Source organism: Mustela nigripes, chromosome 14, assembly GCF_022355385.1.
Source record: "Mustela nigripes isolate SB6536 chromosome 14, MUSNIG.SB6536, whole genome shotgun sequence".
Classification (NCBI taxonomy): Eukaryota; Metazoa; Chordata; class Mammalia; order Carnivora; family Mustelidae; genus Mustela; species Mustela nigripes.
This window is the reverse complement of record NC_081570.1, coordinates 52,724,106-52,744,983: the sequence shown is the minus strand read 5'-3', so window position 1 is coordinate 52,744,983 and position 20,878 is coordinate 52,724,106. Positions and strand designations below refer to the sequence as shown.

At 43.0% G+C, this 20,878-nt stretch overlaps 1 protein-coding gene across 1 annotated transcript in view; it reads right to left on the bottom strand.

Moving 5' to 3' along the window:
- The window catches only part of CACHD1 (cache domain containing 1), a 205,356-nt gene that overhangs the window by 91,479 nt on the left and 92,999 nt on the right, over positions 1 to 20,878 (bottom strand). The window contains exon 3 of the mRNA XM_059374985.1: positions 7,482 to 7,630. Within this exon, the coding sequence (XP_059230968.1) occupies positions 7,482 to 7,630 (149 nt within the window). The remainder of the gene's footprint in view (positions 1 to 7,481; positions 7,631 to 20,878) is intronic.

The window sequence follows — 20,878 nt, the reverse complement described above, 5'->3', positions numbered from 1 at the left end:
AAAAAAAAAAAAAACTAACTTATTTCTGGCTGCTATGATGTCATCAATACTTGAACTTAATATGTGAACATAGAAATTTACACAGGATAGACAACCAATTTACATGGAAAAAGACTTTTTTTTAAAAAAAGACTTTTAAAAAATCTACCCATTTATATGAGAGAGGGAGAGGGAACAAGGGGGGAGCAGCAGAGGGACAGGGAGAGGCAGGCTCCACATGAGCAGGGAGCCTAACATGGGGCTTGATCCTAGGATCCTGGGATCATGACCCGAGCCAAAGGCAGATGCTCAACCAACTGGGCTGCCAGGCGCTCCTACATGGAAAAAGACTTACTCAGCTGCCTCCACTGCTTTCTAGGCAGCTATTCACATGACCATTAACTTTTTAAGAGAAACAGTCTAGAACAACACAGCATGAAGTTTAAAGAGTGATAATTTGGCATCCTCCAACCTAAATGTGAGTGTTAATAAAAATTTAACTTCAGTGGTAGGTTTTGCACCCAATTTTCTATTCTCTAAGAGTGTGTGATGGTGAATTTTAGGTGTAAATTTGACTAACCCAGGGTACCCAGGTATTTGGTCAATGGTCAACCATTCTAGATGGTTCTGTGAAGGGATTTCTGGGATGAAATCAACATTTAAGTCAGTGGACTTGTGGGTCCAATTAACTGTTGGCCCTAATAAAGAGTGACCTCACCAAGCAGGAAGGAATTCTGTCAGCAGACTGGAGCTACCATTCTTCCTGTGCCTCCAGACCGCTGGGCTACCCTACAGATTTTGGATTTGCTTTTGCATAATCATATGAGCCAATTCCTTAAAATAGATCTATCCCCCTCTCCCTCTCTGTCACATAGATCCCCTCCTATTGGATCTGTTCTCTGGAGAACCCCAATACAGGGTTACTAACAGTAGCTACTCATGAAAAATGCCCTCCGGAGGAGCCTGTGTTCTTGCATCAGTACCCATGCTGGCTGCTTTGTCCGTAGCATAATACCCCCAGTAAGTTTTGTGGTAAGGCCTAAAATCACATTGTTCTAGTGGGCAGTAGCCAGGGATGCATGAAATGTGGATTCTCAGAAAAAGAGATGAGTGTCCCCTGCCTTCCCCATTGCCTACATCCATCTTAGTGGATGCGCCATCTCAAAGAGCTCCTTGAAAAATGGCAGGAATCTAACTTAAATGTTTCCCAGAGTTTCTGTTTGGATTTAGTGAAGCTTTTAAAATCTGCCTTGGTGGGTATATGAGAATTCTCTCTAGAACTCAAGTCCAGCCGCCCTGGTGGGGATGTGGGAATTCTCTACAGAACTCGAGTCCCGCGGCAGGTGGCTGGCTTCCACGCGGCTTGAAAACCACTGCTTACTGCCTTTAGCTCCACCACAGTACCACGTTGCTCACCTCACCTCCTACCTGGCCTACATGCCTTCCATTCCCACCACAACGAACCAATTCACAAGCATTAACTGAGTGAGGACAACTGCACTGAACCTCACTCAGAGACGCACAAAAATAAAAACCTAAGTTCATCTTCCCAGTATTTCCTTCTTAGTTTACCCTCACATTGTTTCCTTCTTCTAAAAGAAAAAAAAAGAAAAAAAGACACAAGAATAAAAAAATAAGAGTGCCACCAGGCAGGAATACCTACAAAAGAAACTGGGGAAAGGAGGAAAAAAATGGATTAAGAGATGTGGAAGATAAAACCACTGATCTGCATAGAAGCCAAGGGTTTGTGGGTCCTGCTGAATAAACAATTAGGTTGAGAGGTTCTCAACAGAACCCCATCTCTGTGGCAAGCTAGATTTCAAGAGACAGATATTCTGAATGTTATGCATAATGCTAGGCATAGAGGAGCTATATTCTTTAAACTCCACATTCTCTTAAGTCAGATTTATTAGTATTATACAGTCCTTTTAGACCAGGAGTTTCAAACTCACACATTAGTGTGGGCCAAGCAGGTGATCAAAGTCAGGAGAATGGGTTGGGTGTAATCCACAGGGACTGGTGGCAACTGTGGGAAGGGGAGACTGTGGGCCAGGTCCTCAAAGGGGAGTCAGACAAGCTGACTGCTGCTCAGTGGGAATGTGGACCCACTATTGCCAGATCTTCAGATTTTAGAGACGACAAATACATAAAATCTCCCCAAATTTAAATGTTGGCAACAGATTTAAAAACTTATAAATTTAAAAACCTTTAAAACATCCTTTGGAGCCAAGATAAATGCATCTATAGATCAGATATAGTCCCTGAGCACAATTCTGTGTTTGTGTGTCTGTGCACTCGTCTTGGGAGAGCCCAGTCTCTTGTGCACCCTCATCAGCGACCCAACACAAGGGGAGCTGTTCATTAAATAAGTAAATTTACCACTGAAAACACCTCTGAAAATGAGTCTGTCTTAGATTAAGCCATAATCTAATTTTTTTCCCTTGTAGAAGAGGTTAATTCTTCAGATCATTCCTTTAGCAAACATTGACAAAGCAACTAATCTCCATGCATAGGCTTGCACAAAGTTATTAACTAGCAGGACTCCTGAGTAGGAAAGAGTTGAGTGGTCTGAGAAGGAAACTATCAAAATCATCTGGAAAATCAATTCTCTGCCATTCTGCGGGTTCTCTCTGTTGTCATCAGACTATAAATCTTCAGAATCTCTGAGAGGACATTTTAAAGCCCTTCTATCTTCAGAACTGGGCATTTTATTAAAATACGCATTATCATGCCTCTGTGAGACAAATAAATGCATTATAAATCAATAACAATGAAATTCTAGGCTTGAAACTCAGTATTAGCTATTGGTTAAAATTAGCTATAAAAATATTGTCCTAGTACTAACTTATCCTTGATGCCTTTGGAGAAGAAGCCAGGTCAACAGGCCACAGGCAGCCACTTAAAATGTTAGTAACCAACAGATTAAAGGACATGGGGCCAGTGCTAGGTGTCAACACATGTTTGCAGAGCCCAGATGTTTAAGAATGGACAAGATCCAGATCAAAGGCTGGAGGTCCCTTATCTCAAGTTAATTGCTTTTATTTCTTACAACGGCAGTATTAATACATTTGCCTGGGGCCAGGTACATGCCATGGGTGCCAACAGTCTGCTTTATGGGACCGTAAAATTTCACAGTCTGGAAAGACTTTAGCAATGTTCTTGAGTCCATTTTTTAAGAACTTTCATCATTACCTTATCTATCACTTTCAAGATTTTGGTCACATTTACTTAATATTTTCATTTAAAGGAGTTTACTTTTTAAGCATATTTATCTTAAACTTTGTTATCACAGTAAGAGAGAAAAGTATATCTCTGGACCTAAAGGATAATATCCATACTTATCAAATAAAGAAGTTACAACCAAAAACATCTCCCTACAGTGACCCTGTGAGGCATGTATTACCCTTATTCTCAGCTCACTGAGGAGATCGAGGCTCAGAATTAGGTGACTCCCCAGGGTCAACTTATGAATGAAAGAGGCTAGATTCAAAACCAAATCTGCCTACTGTTAAAAAAAAAAAAAAGTTTTTACTTATGTCCTCAAATTGGTTCCCAAGACTGGGAGTTCTTCTTTTTTGTACAACTCCAATGTGAACTCCCTGAGATTCAAAATGGTAGACATTTCTGGAGGGAATGGAATATATATACTGAAAATGTGTTCAGTGAGACACCAAAACAGCAAGTGTTGAGAAAAGCATATGTTCCATGAGGGACGCAATAAAGGGAGCGAAGGATTCGCATCCGGGCACACCCCAAAAACCTACTATTATCTCCTTCCACTGATGAATCTTCATGAAGAAGGTGAGGGGGGGGGTGCTTGGGGGGCTCAGTCGGTTAAGCGTCTGGCTTCAGCTCGGGTGATGATCCCAGGGTCCTGGGATCCAGTCTTGCACTGGGCTCCTTGCTCAGTGGGGAGTCTGCTTCTCCCTCTCCCTCTCCCTGCTGCTCCCCCTGCTTGTGCGCTCTCAAACAAAATCTTAAAAAAAAAAACAAAAAAAAAGTGAGAGAGAGTCTCCTAATTTTAGAAGGTGTGTTCAGCCAACTGCTAGAAAAGCATCAGCTCAGAGTTACTCCAAAAACTCCTTAACATGTGTCGCTGGGTAGTAATTCAGAACTAGGAAGACTCTAAGATGAGGGCAGTCATCCCTGCTGTGAACCCTTTTTATCAGTTATCTCTTTAATATGCCACCAGAGAGAATCTGTTCTTTACTCATTTATAGATCTTCTCATTACCCAGCTTCATTGTCTCAACTGCCCTGGTTTTAGGACCTTTGCCCCAAATGGAGGCTGGTTCTGTCAGTGAGTCCTAGTGAGGAGATAAGATGCCACGGCATCTCTCCAGAGTCCCCACGCAATGTCCGCTACTGACCACGGAAGGAGGGAAAGGCCTCCTGTGAACCTGCTTATTCGGCATGGATCCTCCTGGGAGAACAGAAGCCCTGCGGATGGTCAACTGAACTGAATGAGAAATTCCTGAAGGCCAGACACTACACTTTTTGTTCTACTGGATTCACCAAAAGGTAGATCACTGAATTTTGCCAGACATCTGCATGGCCTGGATCTCAGACCTCAACCCTTATCTCAGCATATTCAAAATGGAATCATGGTCTTTACCCCCAAAGCATTTTGATGTAAGTCCTCTCAAACTTCTAAGGTGTACGTGTATATAGGTATGCCTGGCCATTTTCCCCAGTCAGCAAACACTCTTTTACCTTCTCCTGGCTGCATCTTACCCTCTCTCATGTCTGTGGATGGGACAACAATCTCCTTGACTAATCTCCTATTATCAGAATTTAAGATACTGACAATATTTTCTATTCTAAACAGCACTCCCATGACTGTCCTTACAAGCTCCTCTTTATAAACATGTACTACCATTTTCTCGAGATATTCCCCCAAATGAGCGGATCCAGGAACATGCATAACTTCCAAAGTTCACAGACTCTTGTGATCCATCCACCACCTGGGACATTTCTCTGCTTTGAGGAACGCCAGTACGTCTCTGTGTCACATTCTGCACTATTAATTATGTTCAGTATTTGCCCTCTACCCCCAAAATTTTAATTTGTTGAGAGCAGACATCCCCTGACTCAATTCAGATTTTGACAAGGAGTAACTACAAACGCTGGGTGCTGGGGTAGAAATGGATGAGGTGTAATCCCTGCCCAGAACAGCAGGGGAGGCAGAGTCACCACCAACAACCCAGGATACTTTAAGTTCCACACTGTAATAGAGGTGTCTAAAACCGAACTATGGGAACAGAGATGAGGGAGCAAGTGAATCCCTCCAGGGGCAAAGGGAAACAAGGAGGCAAGGCAGGGGGGTGAGGGTGGGGGGGATATTAGGAAGCTATGGAGAGAGGCAAATTGTTGAGCTATTTCTTGAAACATTAACAGAAGCTCACAAGGTGGGTCTAGTAATGGGATGAAGACTTACAGGACAGATTTCCAAGTAGAGACCCGTCAATTCCCGATTGTTGTTTCAACTAGAGCAACAGTTCCACTTATGAATTTAAGAAAACCTCCCATCTTTTGAGGCAGGGTTTTTCACCTTCTACAGCTACTGACATTGTGAACCAGGTCATTTCTTCTTTCTTTCCTTTTTCTTTTTTCTTTTTTAAGATTTTGTTTATTTGACAGAGAGAGACCATGAGAGAGGGAACACAAGCTCAGGGAGTGGGAGAGGGAGAAGCAGGTTTCCTGCAGAGCAGGGAGTCCGATGCGGGGCTCGATCCCAGGACCCTGGGATCATGACCCAAGCCAAAGGCAAACGCTTAACCACTGAGCCCAGGTGCCCCTGGGTAATTCTTTCTTTGCAGGGAGGGGGGATTATCTTGTGCATTCTGGGATGTGGAACAGCATCCCTGCCCTCTCCTCACTAGTAGTAACAACTATTCCCCACCTTCGAACTGTAACGCCTGAAAATGTTTCCAGACATTGCCAAATGTCCAAGAGCATAGGGGGATAAGGCGAGGGGCAGAAATCATCCCTAGCCAAAAATCACTGTTTTAAGCGTAATTCTAGCTTTAAGGATTTCTCTCTTATTATATATACTAGCTCTTCTCTTTGTTTTGAAAATGATGTTTTCTTTGGTTCAAAACCCAATCGGGCCCTCATTCTCTTTTTAGAGAAGAGATAAGTTGTAAAAAATATTTAATTTACTAATGCCCAAAAAAAGGACATCTTCTCTGATTAAACCTAATAAAAAATGAGATGTTCACTATGATATGGAAGTGTGTATTTAATACACACACACACACACACACATATATACTGGGGTTCAGATTTGTTTAGAAAATTACAAAGTATTTTTCATTTTTGGTCTCACTGGATGCCCAGGACACTGTGAAGTATTTATCATCATTCCTATTCTAGAGATGAAGACAGAGTGGCTGAGACATAAAATATCCAAGACCATCTGAGTGTTAGGGAGGACTGCTATCCAGACAGGCTCATGCTACATTGTATACATTTTTCCACTTAATTTAGTAAACAACTAGTAGGAGCTTCTTTAGGCTGCATACAGAGTAAGCCAGAGAAAAAGGCTCATCTTAAAGTCACATAGAGAATAAAAATGACTTAAGGATGCCCTGCTATCTACATAGCCCACCAAGAAACTAAAGTAGGAAAAAAATGCTTCTAGAAGCAAAACATTTACCCACCAAAACTATGTTGTATCTATCCTTGCATGACTTTAAGAGCACCTGATGTGCAAAAAGGGGAGTAATACATACTAATTATAACATTTACACTCAGTTTTTAAAGTATGTTAGCAGCTTTTAGTCACTCGCAATAGCCCTAGAAAATTGGTCTAATAAAGATTATTATCCACCGACAGAAAACTGCACATAATTAATTAATTAAGGCCACACAGCTAGTTAGAGATTAAATAAAAATTAAGTTCTTTGTACCTCTAGGTAAGTGTTCTTTCCACTACAATTTCCAGCATCATATGACCCTACACCCCTCCAGACAGAACTATCACCAGGCTAATAAATAAAAATATCCTTAACTCTACATATACTAATTCTGTTGCAATATTATCTGAAGCCATATCTCCCATTAGCGTAGATGTTATCTTTAAAACTACCAAAGTATGAAGTGGGAATTTTTGCTACTCTTTTCAAAGACAAAAAGCACTCCCTTAAATTAGGCAAAGTGCCAGAATTAGTGAGTCTATTTTATTCAAGACCCACTAGCTGACACCTGACCAAATGTCTGCAATTTTCTTAGCTTAATTCAACTTTACACTCAGCTAATATTTGATACTTCCGAACCTGAATTCCAACATGACAAAAAGGTGAGCAGGGAAGAGTCTAGGAATTTCTTGGACATAGAATGTGGAATCTCACTTCTTCAAAAATTGTCTATGTAAAGACAAAGGTTTTATTTAAGATAGAAATACTATACACTTTCCAACAGACAAGCACAGGCATTTGAGTATGAATGGAACGCAATTCAATTACTGGTTTCAACAACACAAAAATATTTGTAAAGTCTTACTCCATCATGGAAGGTGGGATAGTACAGCAGTCTTGGATTGCAGTTAGAGGAGAGGTCAGGTGAGCCGTATAGGAAGCTTCTACAACCTGCTTGTTCCGGTTGACCACATCCAAGTAACGGTTGAACTTCTCTCGAATTTTTTTGGCTAGCTGTGAGATAAAGAGTAAGCAAAATAAGTCAAAGGCCCACCACAATAACCCACCATGTTTTTCCTAATAAGCTCGTTAATTTGTATGATAGGCTGCATGCATTACAGGCATGTTTTACTTCAGGTAAAACCAACAATATACACTCAAGTGGGTAAATTGAGATAAAACACCCAGGTCTCATTCTTCCGTGAAAATTGATATTAAAACCTGCAAAGTGTCCAGAAACCCCAGAGGGAGAGTCAGAGGACAATAAAACACTACCTGTGGTCTTCAAATGGCTAAAGATACATGAGGAACTTCTCATGGGTATGAACTCATGAAGAACAATACTGATCCATAACATGCCTCGCTAGATAAAGGAAAACAAAGCCTACCAATACTACTGTCAACATGACAACAGTAACACCTATACAGCAATGACAGTGATTATAAGAAAACAACCCACTATTCATGGTTCTGGAGTCACACAGATTTTTCAAGAGAAAAATACATGAAGAAAGGAAGAACGTACAGCATGTTCTGCCACACAACTCCAGGGGGCACCTTTCACAGTCCTCAGGGATTTGCAAATGGCAAATCCCTGGAGTTGCACAACATAGACATCCACATAAAATAAAATATACCATTAAAAATACACTCCTGTTTGGTCTCTTCCACCTTTAAGGTGGACAAATGTCTTTTGTAACTGCTGCGAACAGAACATTCATCATAATTTACTTTCATGTGGGAATACCAAAAGCAAATGGGTAAGCATACTGCTTTTTCCTCCATTGTTGTCATCAAATATCACGGCTTAATTACAGATCTCCAAGGAAAACAGTGTTGTTTTTCTTCCCCTTAAACAAAATGTTACCCAAATGAAATGACTGATAGAATTATAGCTAATTGGTTTTGTAGAGCTATTCATTATCAGCACACTAGCAGAGAACTAATCATCTCCTTTGGGTCATGCAATGCACACGGTCCAATAGCTTACAGGCTGAGAACAGGGAGCCAAAGCAGGGTATCTCCATTTTTTTCAAGCCAATTCCAAAATCTGATTTTGTTCCATTGATGTTTGGAAGTTTTCAGAATTTCACTTAAATAACGGAGATCCTCAGCCTTGCTAAACAGTGCACAAACTATGAATTAGTTTAGAAAAATTTCTAGATGTAACAAGTGTATCAGAGTGACATTTCATATGATAAAGTGTTGTCCAAATTTGTTTTAGCATTTTCAGAGGAGGAATTCTGTGCCCTTCAGTTTTTCTTTCAAGATTTTATTTATTTATTTATTTGAGCAAGAGAGAGTAGTGAGAGAGAAAGAGAATGCACAGAAGGAGAGTGAAAAGGAGAAGCAGACTCCCCGCTGAGCAGGGAGCTCGATATGGGACTCAATCCCAGCACCCTGGGATCATGACCAGAGCAGAAAGCAGATGCCTAACTGACTGAACCACCCAGGCGCCCGATTCTTATATTTTTAACTGTCTTTTTTAAAAACGCACTTTGTGATAACTATGGGAAATTCACCTTTCAGTGCTCATAAAGTTTTAATGAAACAGTCATTTGTTTATCTGTTTATGGCTGCTTTCATGCCAGTGTGCGAGTTAAGTAGTTGCAACAGAGGCGATATGGCTTGCTTCACTGTAAGTTAGAAGCCCCAACGTGTCCCAAAATAGAGCCACAGTCCCAGTAGTTTTATAAAAATTTGCTGCGTCCGCCCCCCACCACGCACACACCCACTGCCCCTGACAAGTGGGCTGTATATTCTTTCTCCACACCCACTCCTTGAATCTGGGTAGGGTTATGGTGGCTTCTGCCAGTCAAGTACAGAGAAACTGACACTATGTAAGTTCTGAGGCCAAGTCATAAAGGGCCATGCCATTTCCGCAGGTCTCTCTCTTCGCGGAATGCTCTCAGCCACCACATGAACAAAGTCCAAGACTCATGGAAAAGCCACAGTTAAGTGCCTGGCTGACAACTCCAGCTGCTCAAGCCCAGGCTCTGAATAGGAGTCAAGAAGACTCCAGTAAGTCCCAGTGGTGAAGCCCCAGACAGCACAGAACGGAGATAAGCCATCCTTGCTGTGCCGGACCTGAGCTCCTGACCCACAGTATCTGCAAGCATGAAGAAACTGCTGGTTATGCCACCGAGTTTGGGGTGCTCTCTTGAGCAGCAGTAAGTGACTCGATAGGCTGATAGGTTGAATTCCGTCCCTAGACAATCCAAGCTGCTAGGCTATCCAAGCTGCTCTGGTCCAGGTACTACCATCGACATCATCAGAACTGCCAAGACTGGAGCCTATGGACCAGAAACCTGTCCAAAGAAACTGCAGGGTTCTTCGCAAAATTCTAACAGCTACTGTACAGAGGTACTTACCACACACTACACACATGGTGAAAAAAATGATGAATCACACAATCTGAGGAAACTCCCATTAATATAATCAGCCAAGGCACAGAGCCAGAGCACAAAGTCCCCCATTCCTGGGCTGGGCGGGGAACCAAGGCTTCCCTGGAGGGGGGAAGGGGGAGTCTGCTGGGGGGAGGGGAGGGGAGGCGAAGGGGAGAGGCACTGCCACAAGTAGTGGGGGCAAGAGCAAATTGGCAATGTCTGCCTTCAGCCGCCTGGTGAGGACGGGCCTTGAGCTGCGTTTTTCATCAGTGGAGGCAGGGACCTTACATGTAGAACCCAGACACATATGACCATTAACAGAAGACCTTGAATGCCAGCTCCTTCCACCTTGGATTCACACCTCTCAGTCAGAAACTCCTGTCTTTCATGTAGTGATACCCCATCTTCATCTTCTTGCCTTATTAAAAAAAGAGACTAGCCAATCCGGGTGGCTCAGTTGGTTAATGTCTGCCTTCGGCTCAGGTCATGATCTCCAGGTCCTGGGATCGAGTCCCACCCACATCAGGCTCCCTGCTCAGTGGGGAGCCTGCTTCTCCCTCTGCCTGCTGCTCCCCTTGCTTGTGCTTACTCTTAACAAATAATAAATTTTTAAAAATCTTAAAAAAAAATAGCCAACGTTTGTTAAGTGCTAACTCTGTGTAGGACACCCTTCTAAGCACTTCATAAGCACACACCAAATTAAGCTTTCAAAGAACTCTGTAAGGTACACAGGTCCATTTTTTCCCCCAGAAGCAGACACTAAAGGTCCAATAATTTGCTCAAAGTTACAAAGCTAGTAAGTAGTAGAGCTGGCCCCCAAACCCAGTACTATTCCAACTCCAGAGCCTTGGCTTCAACCTCTGTGCAACACAGTTTCTCTCCGTAATACACACACACCAATAATGCCCTCCTCCAATTTCCTTTCAAACCCATTTTAACAAATGCTGTGAAATTCTTGGCAGAGAACCATAAGCCACACACCGTCTCATTACTTTATAATAGAAATGAGAGTTCTGAAAACACATTTAGAATTGTACATAATTCCTATGAAAATCAAACTTTTGAGGAGGTTTAGAACTGAATTCTACCACTGATTAAAAAAAAGGGGGGGTGGGCCAAAGGTGAAATAATGTATTCTCCCAAAATAATACCTGCTATTCCTGGACTACTGTGGTATAAGTTACATCAAACTAACCTAAATTGTTCCAATTACTCCAGAGTGTTTAACTTTGTTCATAACCTGGGAAGAAAACATCATAGATGTACTGTTCCTTTCCTTTCAGAAGTGACTTACATAATTCAGTATTTTCCTCGAAATTTTCATTCAATTAATTCATCTGCCCTCATAGGGTAGTAAGATGCAATTTTAATTCCCATTTGACAAGTGAAGAAACTGAGGCATATGGGGCTTAAGGGTCTCTTGACTCCCACGTGGGGCTCTGGCCTCCCTTGACCCCACTGCCCGAGATGACCTCCCTGTGCCCTTCTGACAAGGAATAGGAGAGTGACTCACTATGGAAATGTCAACTCCTGCTCCACGGCAGGGTATATTTTTCTCTCTAAAAGCAAGCTCTTTCAGCATGCCAACCAAATCCAGGGTGCTCGGCGGGCATAACAGAATCTATTAGAGTAAAGATAGCCCACAGAGAGATTAAGTCCTGAATGTATCCGTTCAACTGAAGAGGACCGGCTACCAACACAGAACCTTCCAAGAGGCCCGCCGGATTCTGGGTCTGTATCCTGCCATGATCCCTGCAGACAGGAGAAAACAAAGGACATTCTTAACAAAAGCTACAGGTGGACCCACAATCCTCCTCAGTGTAATTAAAAACATTTTTCTTTCCACAGCTCAGCTTTCATCTTTTCTCCCTCTTTATCCTCTCCCCTTCATCCCCGAAGGGGTTCCTGAATGCTGATGAGACGACGGGACTAAAACCATCTTGTCATCTTTTGGGTCAATTCTTCGGCGAGCCAACATCCAGCCATGGGTCAAATGATCAGTAGGTAGCATGCCGGTCCCCATGGGAACGGATTCTAATTTGTCATCATCTCCAGTGACAACGTTTCATCACAACATCAATGAATTTCTTTCTTGCTGAATTTCACTTCCCTTAATTTTCCCAGAGACATTTCTGTCATTTGCATACTTCCCCAGAGCCCCCCCTTTTAAAGCTCTTTTTACCTTAGCTTTATACTTCTAAAGATGGGGGGTGGGGTAGGGCTGGGGTAGGCACACAGAAGAAGGTAAAAGAAAAAAAAATGCAAAGGCACAGGACACACTTTATTTATGTCTCTTTCCTAAAACTCCGGAAGGAGTTTTGAATGTTAGAGAAAGCTTTATTTAAAATGCACAACAATGAAGCTGACAGGCACAGACAGGAAAGGTACCCTAGGGGACTGAAGATTCATAGCAAAATTCCTATTGAATGTAGAAGAGTTTAACATTTGACATTCAAAAACCTTTGTGCCGTGATAAGAATTTAATAGCTGATCCCTCTTCCTCCCACCCCAGCCTTATTACTCAAGAATGATTCTCCGCCAGCAGCTTCAGGACTGAGTTATTTAAATGTGACACAAATAATTTTAAGAATAGGCAAGCACAAACATTTAACATCACTGAACCTCACACAAAGGCATTCCAAAGTTCAAGCAGAACACATTCTCATTGCTTCATGTTGCACACCATAAACGGGATATGTAAAATGCTGTACCTTCACTATCTATGAATGATTAGGAATTAATTATTAACAGTTGTAATATTCTAAACAGCTCTCTCAATGATCAGCTAGGAAAACTGGGCAAGTTGACTTCCCTTAGTCTCCGTCTCCTCGTAAGTAAAATGGGAAGACCAACCCTCTTCAAGGGCTTATTGTGATGTTCAAATAGCGAAAATTTAACGCCCCAAAGTACAAGGAATTACTCTTCCTGTTCTAGCACAGTATCCACACCAGGAAATGCGTATGATGGTGATGGGAAAGGAGGGTGGGCGTCTAAGTTTTCCACGACTCAAGCTCTCCTAAGTAAAGCAAGAGGGGCTACCTGAACACTGACCATTTGATTCAAGTCATCCTTATGCTTAATCCTCTGTAGGAAACCTGGCACAAGGTTGGCAGAGGAGGGAGGGAGGTTTTTTCGTTTTCTTTTTTATTTTCCCCCTTAGATTAAGAACAAAATGGCACAAAGCGTTTAAGCTTTGGAGTCAAATAAATCTGAGTTAAATCCAGCTCTGTCATTTAGTACCTAAAGGGAACTAGGCAAATTATTTCTCTAAGCCTCAACTTAGCGCTACACTGGGAATAATAACAGGTGTTTCACGCTGTTGTTTGAGAGCTAAAGGGGAGAAGGTCCAGGACGTATTCAGCAGAGTGACACTATAAGTGCCAAATAAACGGGGCTGATCGTGGTTTCACTGCTGCTGTTACTATTACTGTGGTTGTTATTATTTGGGGGACTTTATATATTGACACAGGCACTTGGAATGGAGAAATCTGAACATAGTCTTGCCCAGAAACACAAAACCAGTTCGCGAAGGGATCCTCATGGCCCGTGGCCACGGCTGGGAGAGGGTTGTTCACTGACCACTAAGAGTATGGGCTTCACGTTGTCATTCAGAGCAGAGTCGGGGCATGGCAGCCGGAGAGGGTCGGCAACTGGAGAGGGTCGGGCTGGAGGCGTGAACACGGGGCCAGGCCCTGCCAGAGCCGTCCATGCCTCTTTGAAAGCCCCATGTCCTGTAGGTTATGTAGTTACAGTCTGAGATAACTCAGAATTCATCTGGGATCTTCTCTTTCTGAACTTCAGGATCTAACGAGGACTTTATTCTTGTCTTTTGCCATTTTCAAGGCATCTTCACAGGACTCATGGCAATGTATGCCTTCCAACAGCCCTGGTTGCAGGGCAGAGCAGGCCTTCCCTGTCCTGTCCCAACTGTCAAGAAATCTAGGCTCAGGGGTGTGCCCATGGTCAAGCCAGGTGAGTGTAGGAAGTGGAGACCATTTCTTCTAATCCCTAGGTCCATCTTCTCTGTGCTACAAACTCCAAAATCACGGTGGGGTGGCAGGGGTGGGGGTCAGGGGAGAGACGATACACGACACCTCTCCCAGATCCAACTGTGCTCCACTCATTCCTTCAGGCCCAGACCAATTTCTGTCTCTTTGAATCCTCCTCAGACCTTTCTTTTCCAAAATCACCTTGATCTCACCAACTGGACCCCTCCTATCCCAGTTTATAATGTCCATTTCTCCTATTTAAAGATCCTGTTTCCCCTGACAAATCAGCAGCAAAACAATCAGCATTTATCGATTGCTGGCCATGTGCTGGGCACTTTGAAAGTGCAATTATACGTCAGGCCTTTTAAGTCCCCCAAGAGCTCTCAATAATTGCTGTATGCTACTTTTAATAGATGGTTCTGATAGATTTGCCCAAGGTCAAACCACTAATAATTAGATCAAACCCACGTTCTTGAACATTATACTATGCATCCTTGTTTAACGTGGTGCCTAGAATCTAGGAAGGACTTAAAAGTGGTCACCGTGGTATTCATTTGCCCTTATACACCGTTATTTGCAATATTGGAAAAATGTGCTTCTGGATCTAGGACGGGGCAGACAACCTAGGACTATCTGGTATAAGCCAATCAAACTCTGGGCCTGTCTAGTTTCCTATCTTGACCTGCCTCCTGGGTAGTATCAGCTCTGGAGTAAGTCTTGCCCAGAAACACAAAACCAGTTCGTGAAGGGATCCTCATGGCCCGTGGCCACGGCTGGGAGGGGGTTGCTCACTGACCACTAGAGTATGGGCTTCACGTTGTCATTCAGAGCAGAGTCGGGGCATGGCAGCCGGCGAGGATACAGCACGAGACAGATGAAGACGTACAGATGGAACAGGGCCAGTCTGACTTTCCAACAGCCCAGAGGCTTCAGGGTTGTCTGACGGATGTGTAGGAATAGCACATCCAGTGGAGAAGCGGGGCAGCCGCTGACAGACAAACTGCAGGTGGACCAGGAAGATTGATGGGCAAGGCTGTCCGGGCTCCAGGGTCACATACCCTGCTCCTATGAGAGGTGGGGCCCCTGGGGCCGAGCCGGGGAAGAGTGCAATGGAAAAAACAGAAGGCAAGTGCTGACATGCCAGAGAACCAGAGGAGGCTGAGCTCTGGAAAACTGTAGAGCCAGCAGCTTCTCTCTAAGCAAAATGCAGGTTTGCTTTTAAGGTCATAACGGAGTTTGCTTTGGGCAGCGGTCTGTGTTAGGTATTTCAGGAGAGTCATGGAAACACACACCCAAGCCTCCTGAAAGCCAAGGTTATCAACTTAAGGGCTCAATAGGCTCTTGCCCTATTTTTCACCCCACTCTCCCCTTAACAACCAGATCATAACAAAAGAAACAATGGGAAGGGCAGGCTTCAACCCACTTCTTCTCACTTCATTCTGTAACAGGAGCCCCTGAGCGGAGGTTCCTTTAAACCAAAATAAGCAAGTCCTTTGGACTTCAAAGTTTATAGCCTGTTCCTTCAGGAGGAACAAATTCAGCGTAGTCTTGACATTAGAAAGAATCGAGAGGCTGGGAAATGCGGGTTGCGGGGAGAAGAAGGAGTCACTGCATAGAGACCAACCTCTATCTACCATTTAATTCACAACTTTAGAGGTAAGTTTCCACAGGGTATTAATCAGGGAGGAGAAGGGGAGACATATCTTGGGTTTGTGAATTTAGGAACTCTCCGGTGACCTATGAAGGGCACAATCACGGAAAAGGAAAGAAAACTCGGGCCCTTCACTCTTGGTTTGCAAAGCCCATATTTAGAGTATAAATATCTGTGCATAACTTAACACCAGGTGTAACTTTAGAAGCATTCCAAGTAACAGGAAGCCAGGGCCACTAGAGAAACTGGGGATCAGCCGGGAGGGCTCTGAGACCCCACAACTGTCCTCACAACCAATGTAAACAGTAGCTCATCTCCAGCCAACCCTGCAACCTGGGCCAAGGACTCAGGAAGTCTCTCCGTATAAATGAAAGTCAAAACCTGAGCTAACCTCTAGTTACAGGCCAACTGACCAGTGTTTTAGGGTTTTTCCACAGCCCCTTTGAGAGCAGATCAATCAACCACTTGTTAGCAAGTGTCCATCAGTTCAGCAATCAAGCGGAAAGAGGATACTGGCGAGGAAATAAAAATCTTCTACTAGACACTTCCTTACTCTTGATCTGGCAAGAACTTAGTAAGTCCATTTCTTGGGAAGACAATCTTGAGACATCATGGGGGAAAAATGTTTCCATTTCCCCTTTTTGAATATTAACTTATCTTTACAATGGACTATAACATGCCATTTTAGGATTTCGTTAATACACAGTTCTAAGGACAGCAAAGCTCAGTACAGCAAGTAGGAGATCTCTCCTAGTCCTCCATTATAAGAAAATAAGTCAGCATAAGACAGAGCCCAATGCACAGTTATTTCAGATCTGGAGTAACAAACTCCCACAACACAGATTTCCTTTAAAATGGAGGGGCACCTGGATGGTTCAGGGGGTTAAAGCCTCTGCCTTCAGCTCAGGTCATGATCCCAGGGTACTGGAATCGAGCCCTGCATCAGGCTCTCTGCTCGGTGGGAAGCCTGCTTCCTCCTCTCTCTCTGCCTGCCCCTCCGCCCACTTGTGATCTCTGTCTGTTAAATAAATTAAATCTTTTTAAAAATAAATAAATAAAATAGAAGGGGGAAAAAGCCAGTGCAAGAGAAAGCATTTAAAAAAAAAATTTTTTTATTTAGTTAATTGAGGAGGCGGGGCGCAGGTAGGAGGCAGACTCCCCACTGAGCAAGGAGCCCATGGGAGACTTGATCCCAGGACCTAGAGATCATGACCTGAGCTGAAAGCAGATGCATAACTGACTGACCCAACCAGGTGCCCAAGAGAAAGCATCTTGTAAGCTGTTAAAGACTGGACTGGAAAATCCATAACCATCTGAGTCTAGAGTATGGCAGAACAACCTCAGGAAAGAAAGCACTCTCTCCTGCTCCTACCTTCCAACAGGGAAGCCAGCTTATAATATATTTATCTCAAAAGACAGAGAAAAGGTACTTCTTAGCTTTAGTTTCAAGAGACGGGAGTAGTGGCAAAGCAGCCTCTGAGATCTACAGGCCTCTACAATGTAGGTATAGAGCTCTAAATACTGATACGGAGGTACAAGGTGGTTGTTGTCGTCATTGCTGTTGTTGTTGCAATTAGGAAACAACCACAACACCCACACAGACCACTGGGATGAGGTGCAAATCCTGGATGCTGGGGGGAAAGGCTATTAAGACTTGCTAGAAACAACAAAAAAGTAATGTTTCCCATGTGGGTTCCAAACCAGAGGAATAAGGATATTTGCCTCCACCACAACAATTTTATTCTATCCTTCTCTGAACTATTCCGTCTGTTCCCTTGCCAAGCTGCATCTGATATCATTCTCTAACTCACAGTGGGATTTGGGAAGATCTTCTCATCCCCTATCTGTTGACAGGGAGGATTGCAAACAGAAGACCTGGGGCATGGCTGCTCTGCGTCGGCTGTTTGCTTGCATGGGATTCACTGCTAACACCTTCCACAGTAGGGGGGTGCCTGACACGAGGCTGAGGAGATGGGACAGTGACACTTCTCCATGGGTTTGCAGAAGAACCATTATGCACTTTGCAGCACACAGAAGGACTGAGGACCGCTTAAGTAACTACCACTGAAAATGCCCACGAACAGCTATTTTCGCATGATCCTGACCTCCCCAGTCTTCTAACATTAAAACAACGCTGTAGCCCCTGCTAGGAGCCCATTGTTATCAATGTGTAACTTCATCGGTCCAGATTTTCAAAGGGTTTGGCTAATTCAGAGGCTCTTGATATTAGCAGCAATTAATTCCTTCACATCATTACCACAGTATTTCCTATTGTGCCAAGGAATGGATTAGGGACGAGGTGGTTTCTGCTCTTCAGAGTCTCACCAGCTTTTCCAATCCACTCTGAGTTTAGTGTCCAAGTATGCATTCTGCCAGGTCAGATGGATCAGAAGGTATGTTTCTGTAGGAGTAGCAGTTTGGAGATCTGGATCTCCAATTCTTGAGATCTCCAACTCTTCAAATTGTGGATTTGGAGAAATCTTGGCTGCTACCTCCTCCCCAGCATTTCTGAGCCCTATCCAATTGAGAGATACTGGAAACATGTATATAATGGGCTTAACTATTTCCATTTTTAGTGGAATGTTCATTTCTCATGATGAAGTCTTCCTGGCTTGTAGAATGAAGACTTACACTCGGTCCATTCCCTTCTAGTTAAATGCAGTTTAAGCAGGAAGCCCAGACTCTCCTGAAAGAAGGCATCTGCACACATATGGACTGCAGGGTTGCGTGAAAAGCTGGAGGAGGGAGAAGGGCGGGAAGGCCGCGGGGTTGGGGGGGGCGGGGGTAGGTGCAGGGAGCTTACATTTCTTTCCCCACCCTGCCTTTGAGATGCCTGCCTGCAACACTTCCTTTTCCCTGCCTTTGCTGATAGAGAAACAGCACCCGTGCCCCTTCATGTGCTCCATCGCAAAGAGTAAAAACACAACATGTGGGCATCCAGGGACCTGGCAAAAGGACTATTCTGGGTTTTGCCAGAACAGCAACAAAAAAACAAACAAACCTATAACTAGAATTTATAAGTATTAAATGTTAGGGCGTGGTAGTGGTGGGAGGTAAAGATTTCCATTTTGTATCACTAAGACAGGAGCACATGCAAACATCAACATTGCAACAAATGCAAACATCAACATTGGGTCGTAAGTACTGTAAATATGTGCACAGAATTCCTATCTGTAAACAGTAGGTACTGCATCTTCATGTGTTCGAAGAAATACATTATATAAAATGTGTGAGTACACAGGAGAGGGGGGTGTGTGTGAGAATTATCTCTATTTATCTCGACACAAGGCACATACATTGGCTAACATACGATACACAAACGCCTCAAATCAGCCAGCCTCTGGGACAGGAATTAAATCTTTCATGCATGCATACAACCGTATTTTAACTTCCAAATATAAACAAGCATATGGAACATATGCTGCATATCTTTTCCTTAAAATATAAACAAGATAAATAGTTCAAATTCCAAACTGCTGCTTATTAAATAGTGAGATAGGTAGCCATCTTGCTTCCCCTCCCCCTCCCCCAAGAAGCTGGGTGAGCAGTTCCAGATCATTAATCAGTAATAATGACAATATTCCGTATCTCAGATTATTGTCAGAGCTTCATCCTGGGAGAGAACCCAGGAGTTCTGAGAGGTAGTGCCCCCCATCCCCCAAAAAAGGTTTGCTACATTCTCCAGGAAAACTACTAACAACAGCTCCACCAACCACAGTTCCTCACTACGGATGCCAAAGAGTCCACCAAGTTCTACTCACGTGCCACAGAAAGGAAGCGCACTCAGACTTTAACCCTGAGTACTAACCCAACAGCTGCAGTCTTTTACTTACTCCATTAGCTAGAAATTCTCATCTGGGGGTACTCATTTACAAAGGACAATGACAAAAAAAGCCAAAAGCCCAATAGAAATTCCATAATGGCACACATAATAACTGTCCCAGGGTTATGTTCATAAAGGAATAATGATGAATTGTGAAAAAGAAAAAAGGAGTCAAGGATTTCATTTACTTTTATATATTGTTTCTGTTCCTACAGGAAGATCCATTAGTAATATAATGCTCTTCCTCATAAGGCTCAAGTTACATCCTTGTGATTTATTAGAGTTAAAAGGCTTGTCACGAACAGTCCAGAAGGCACCCCATTCAGTGTTTCACCCGTGTCAACTGAGCATTTGAAGTCAGTCTTTTCCTTGTTTAGCAGCTAAGTATTTATCATAGTACTTAAAATGTTTAGACATATTCCTTTCTTACTTTGGTTGATGTGTAATACTCTCAGGAAAGAATAAACCACACATTCCTTTTTAAAAAATTGGAGACCTATAGAAAACCGGCAGCGGACAAAGTATAAAAAGCAATATCAGACCACACTGAATCAAGTCTTGGTCATATTATCTAATTCAAGAATGACTTGGAGGAATTACTTAATAGCTGAGTTGCCATTTCCTCAAATCGAAAACAGGAAGAGGAACTGTATCTGTATCTCAGGTTTGCGGTATAAATTCAATGAGATAATTCACAGTAAGCAGCATTTGTTAAAAGAACACAAACTCGCATGTCAAGTAAATAATCTTTGCCTAAATGCAACAATGTCTAGGTACATAACAGTTCTCGCAACCATCCCTCATCTATTAGAATTCTAGAAAAAATACGTAATTTGCACTGGAAGTACCGCCACACTAGATGGGATTGATAGTCTAGTCGGACCACTGTTTGGTCTCATAAATGCAGTCAGTATTTCCTCAAGAGGGCATTTCCGCCCATTAGGGCATCCACCTGCAAGAGATTAGCAAGATACACCAAATATATGAACACATGTCTCCTGTGACTTAACTATGCCCTTGGGATGAGCTTTTAGTTTCTCTTTCTACAATGCCAAGTATATGGTAAGTCCTCAACAAATGTTTGCTGAACTCATCAACTGCTGATCCCTTACCAGAGGTATGCTCAGAATCTCCCTTCTAAGAGATCATACTCTAGTTTATCCATTCCATCCCAGGATCTATAAAGCACTACAGCATTATTCTTACATGGTTCCTGCACTAAGAACTTTATTTTTAGAGGACATACCTCTAGAGGACCTACCACAAGTTTTTTTTCTGCTGTAAGAACATTTAACATTTTCTTTTTTTTAAGATTTTATTTATTTATTTGACAGAGAGAGAGAGATCACAAGCAGGCAGAGAGGCAGGCAGAGAGGAGGGAAAGTGGCTCCCCGCTGAGCAGAGAGCCCAACG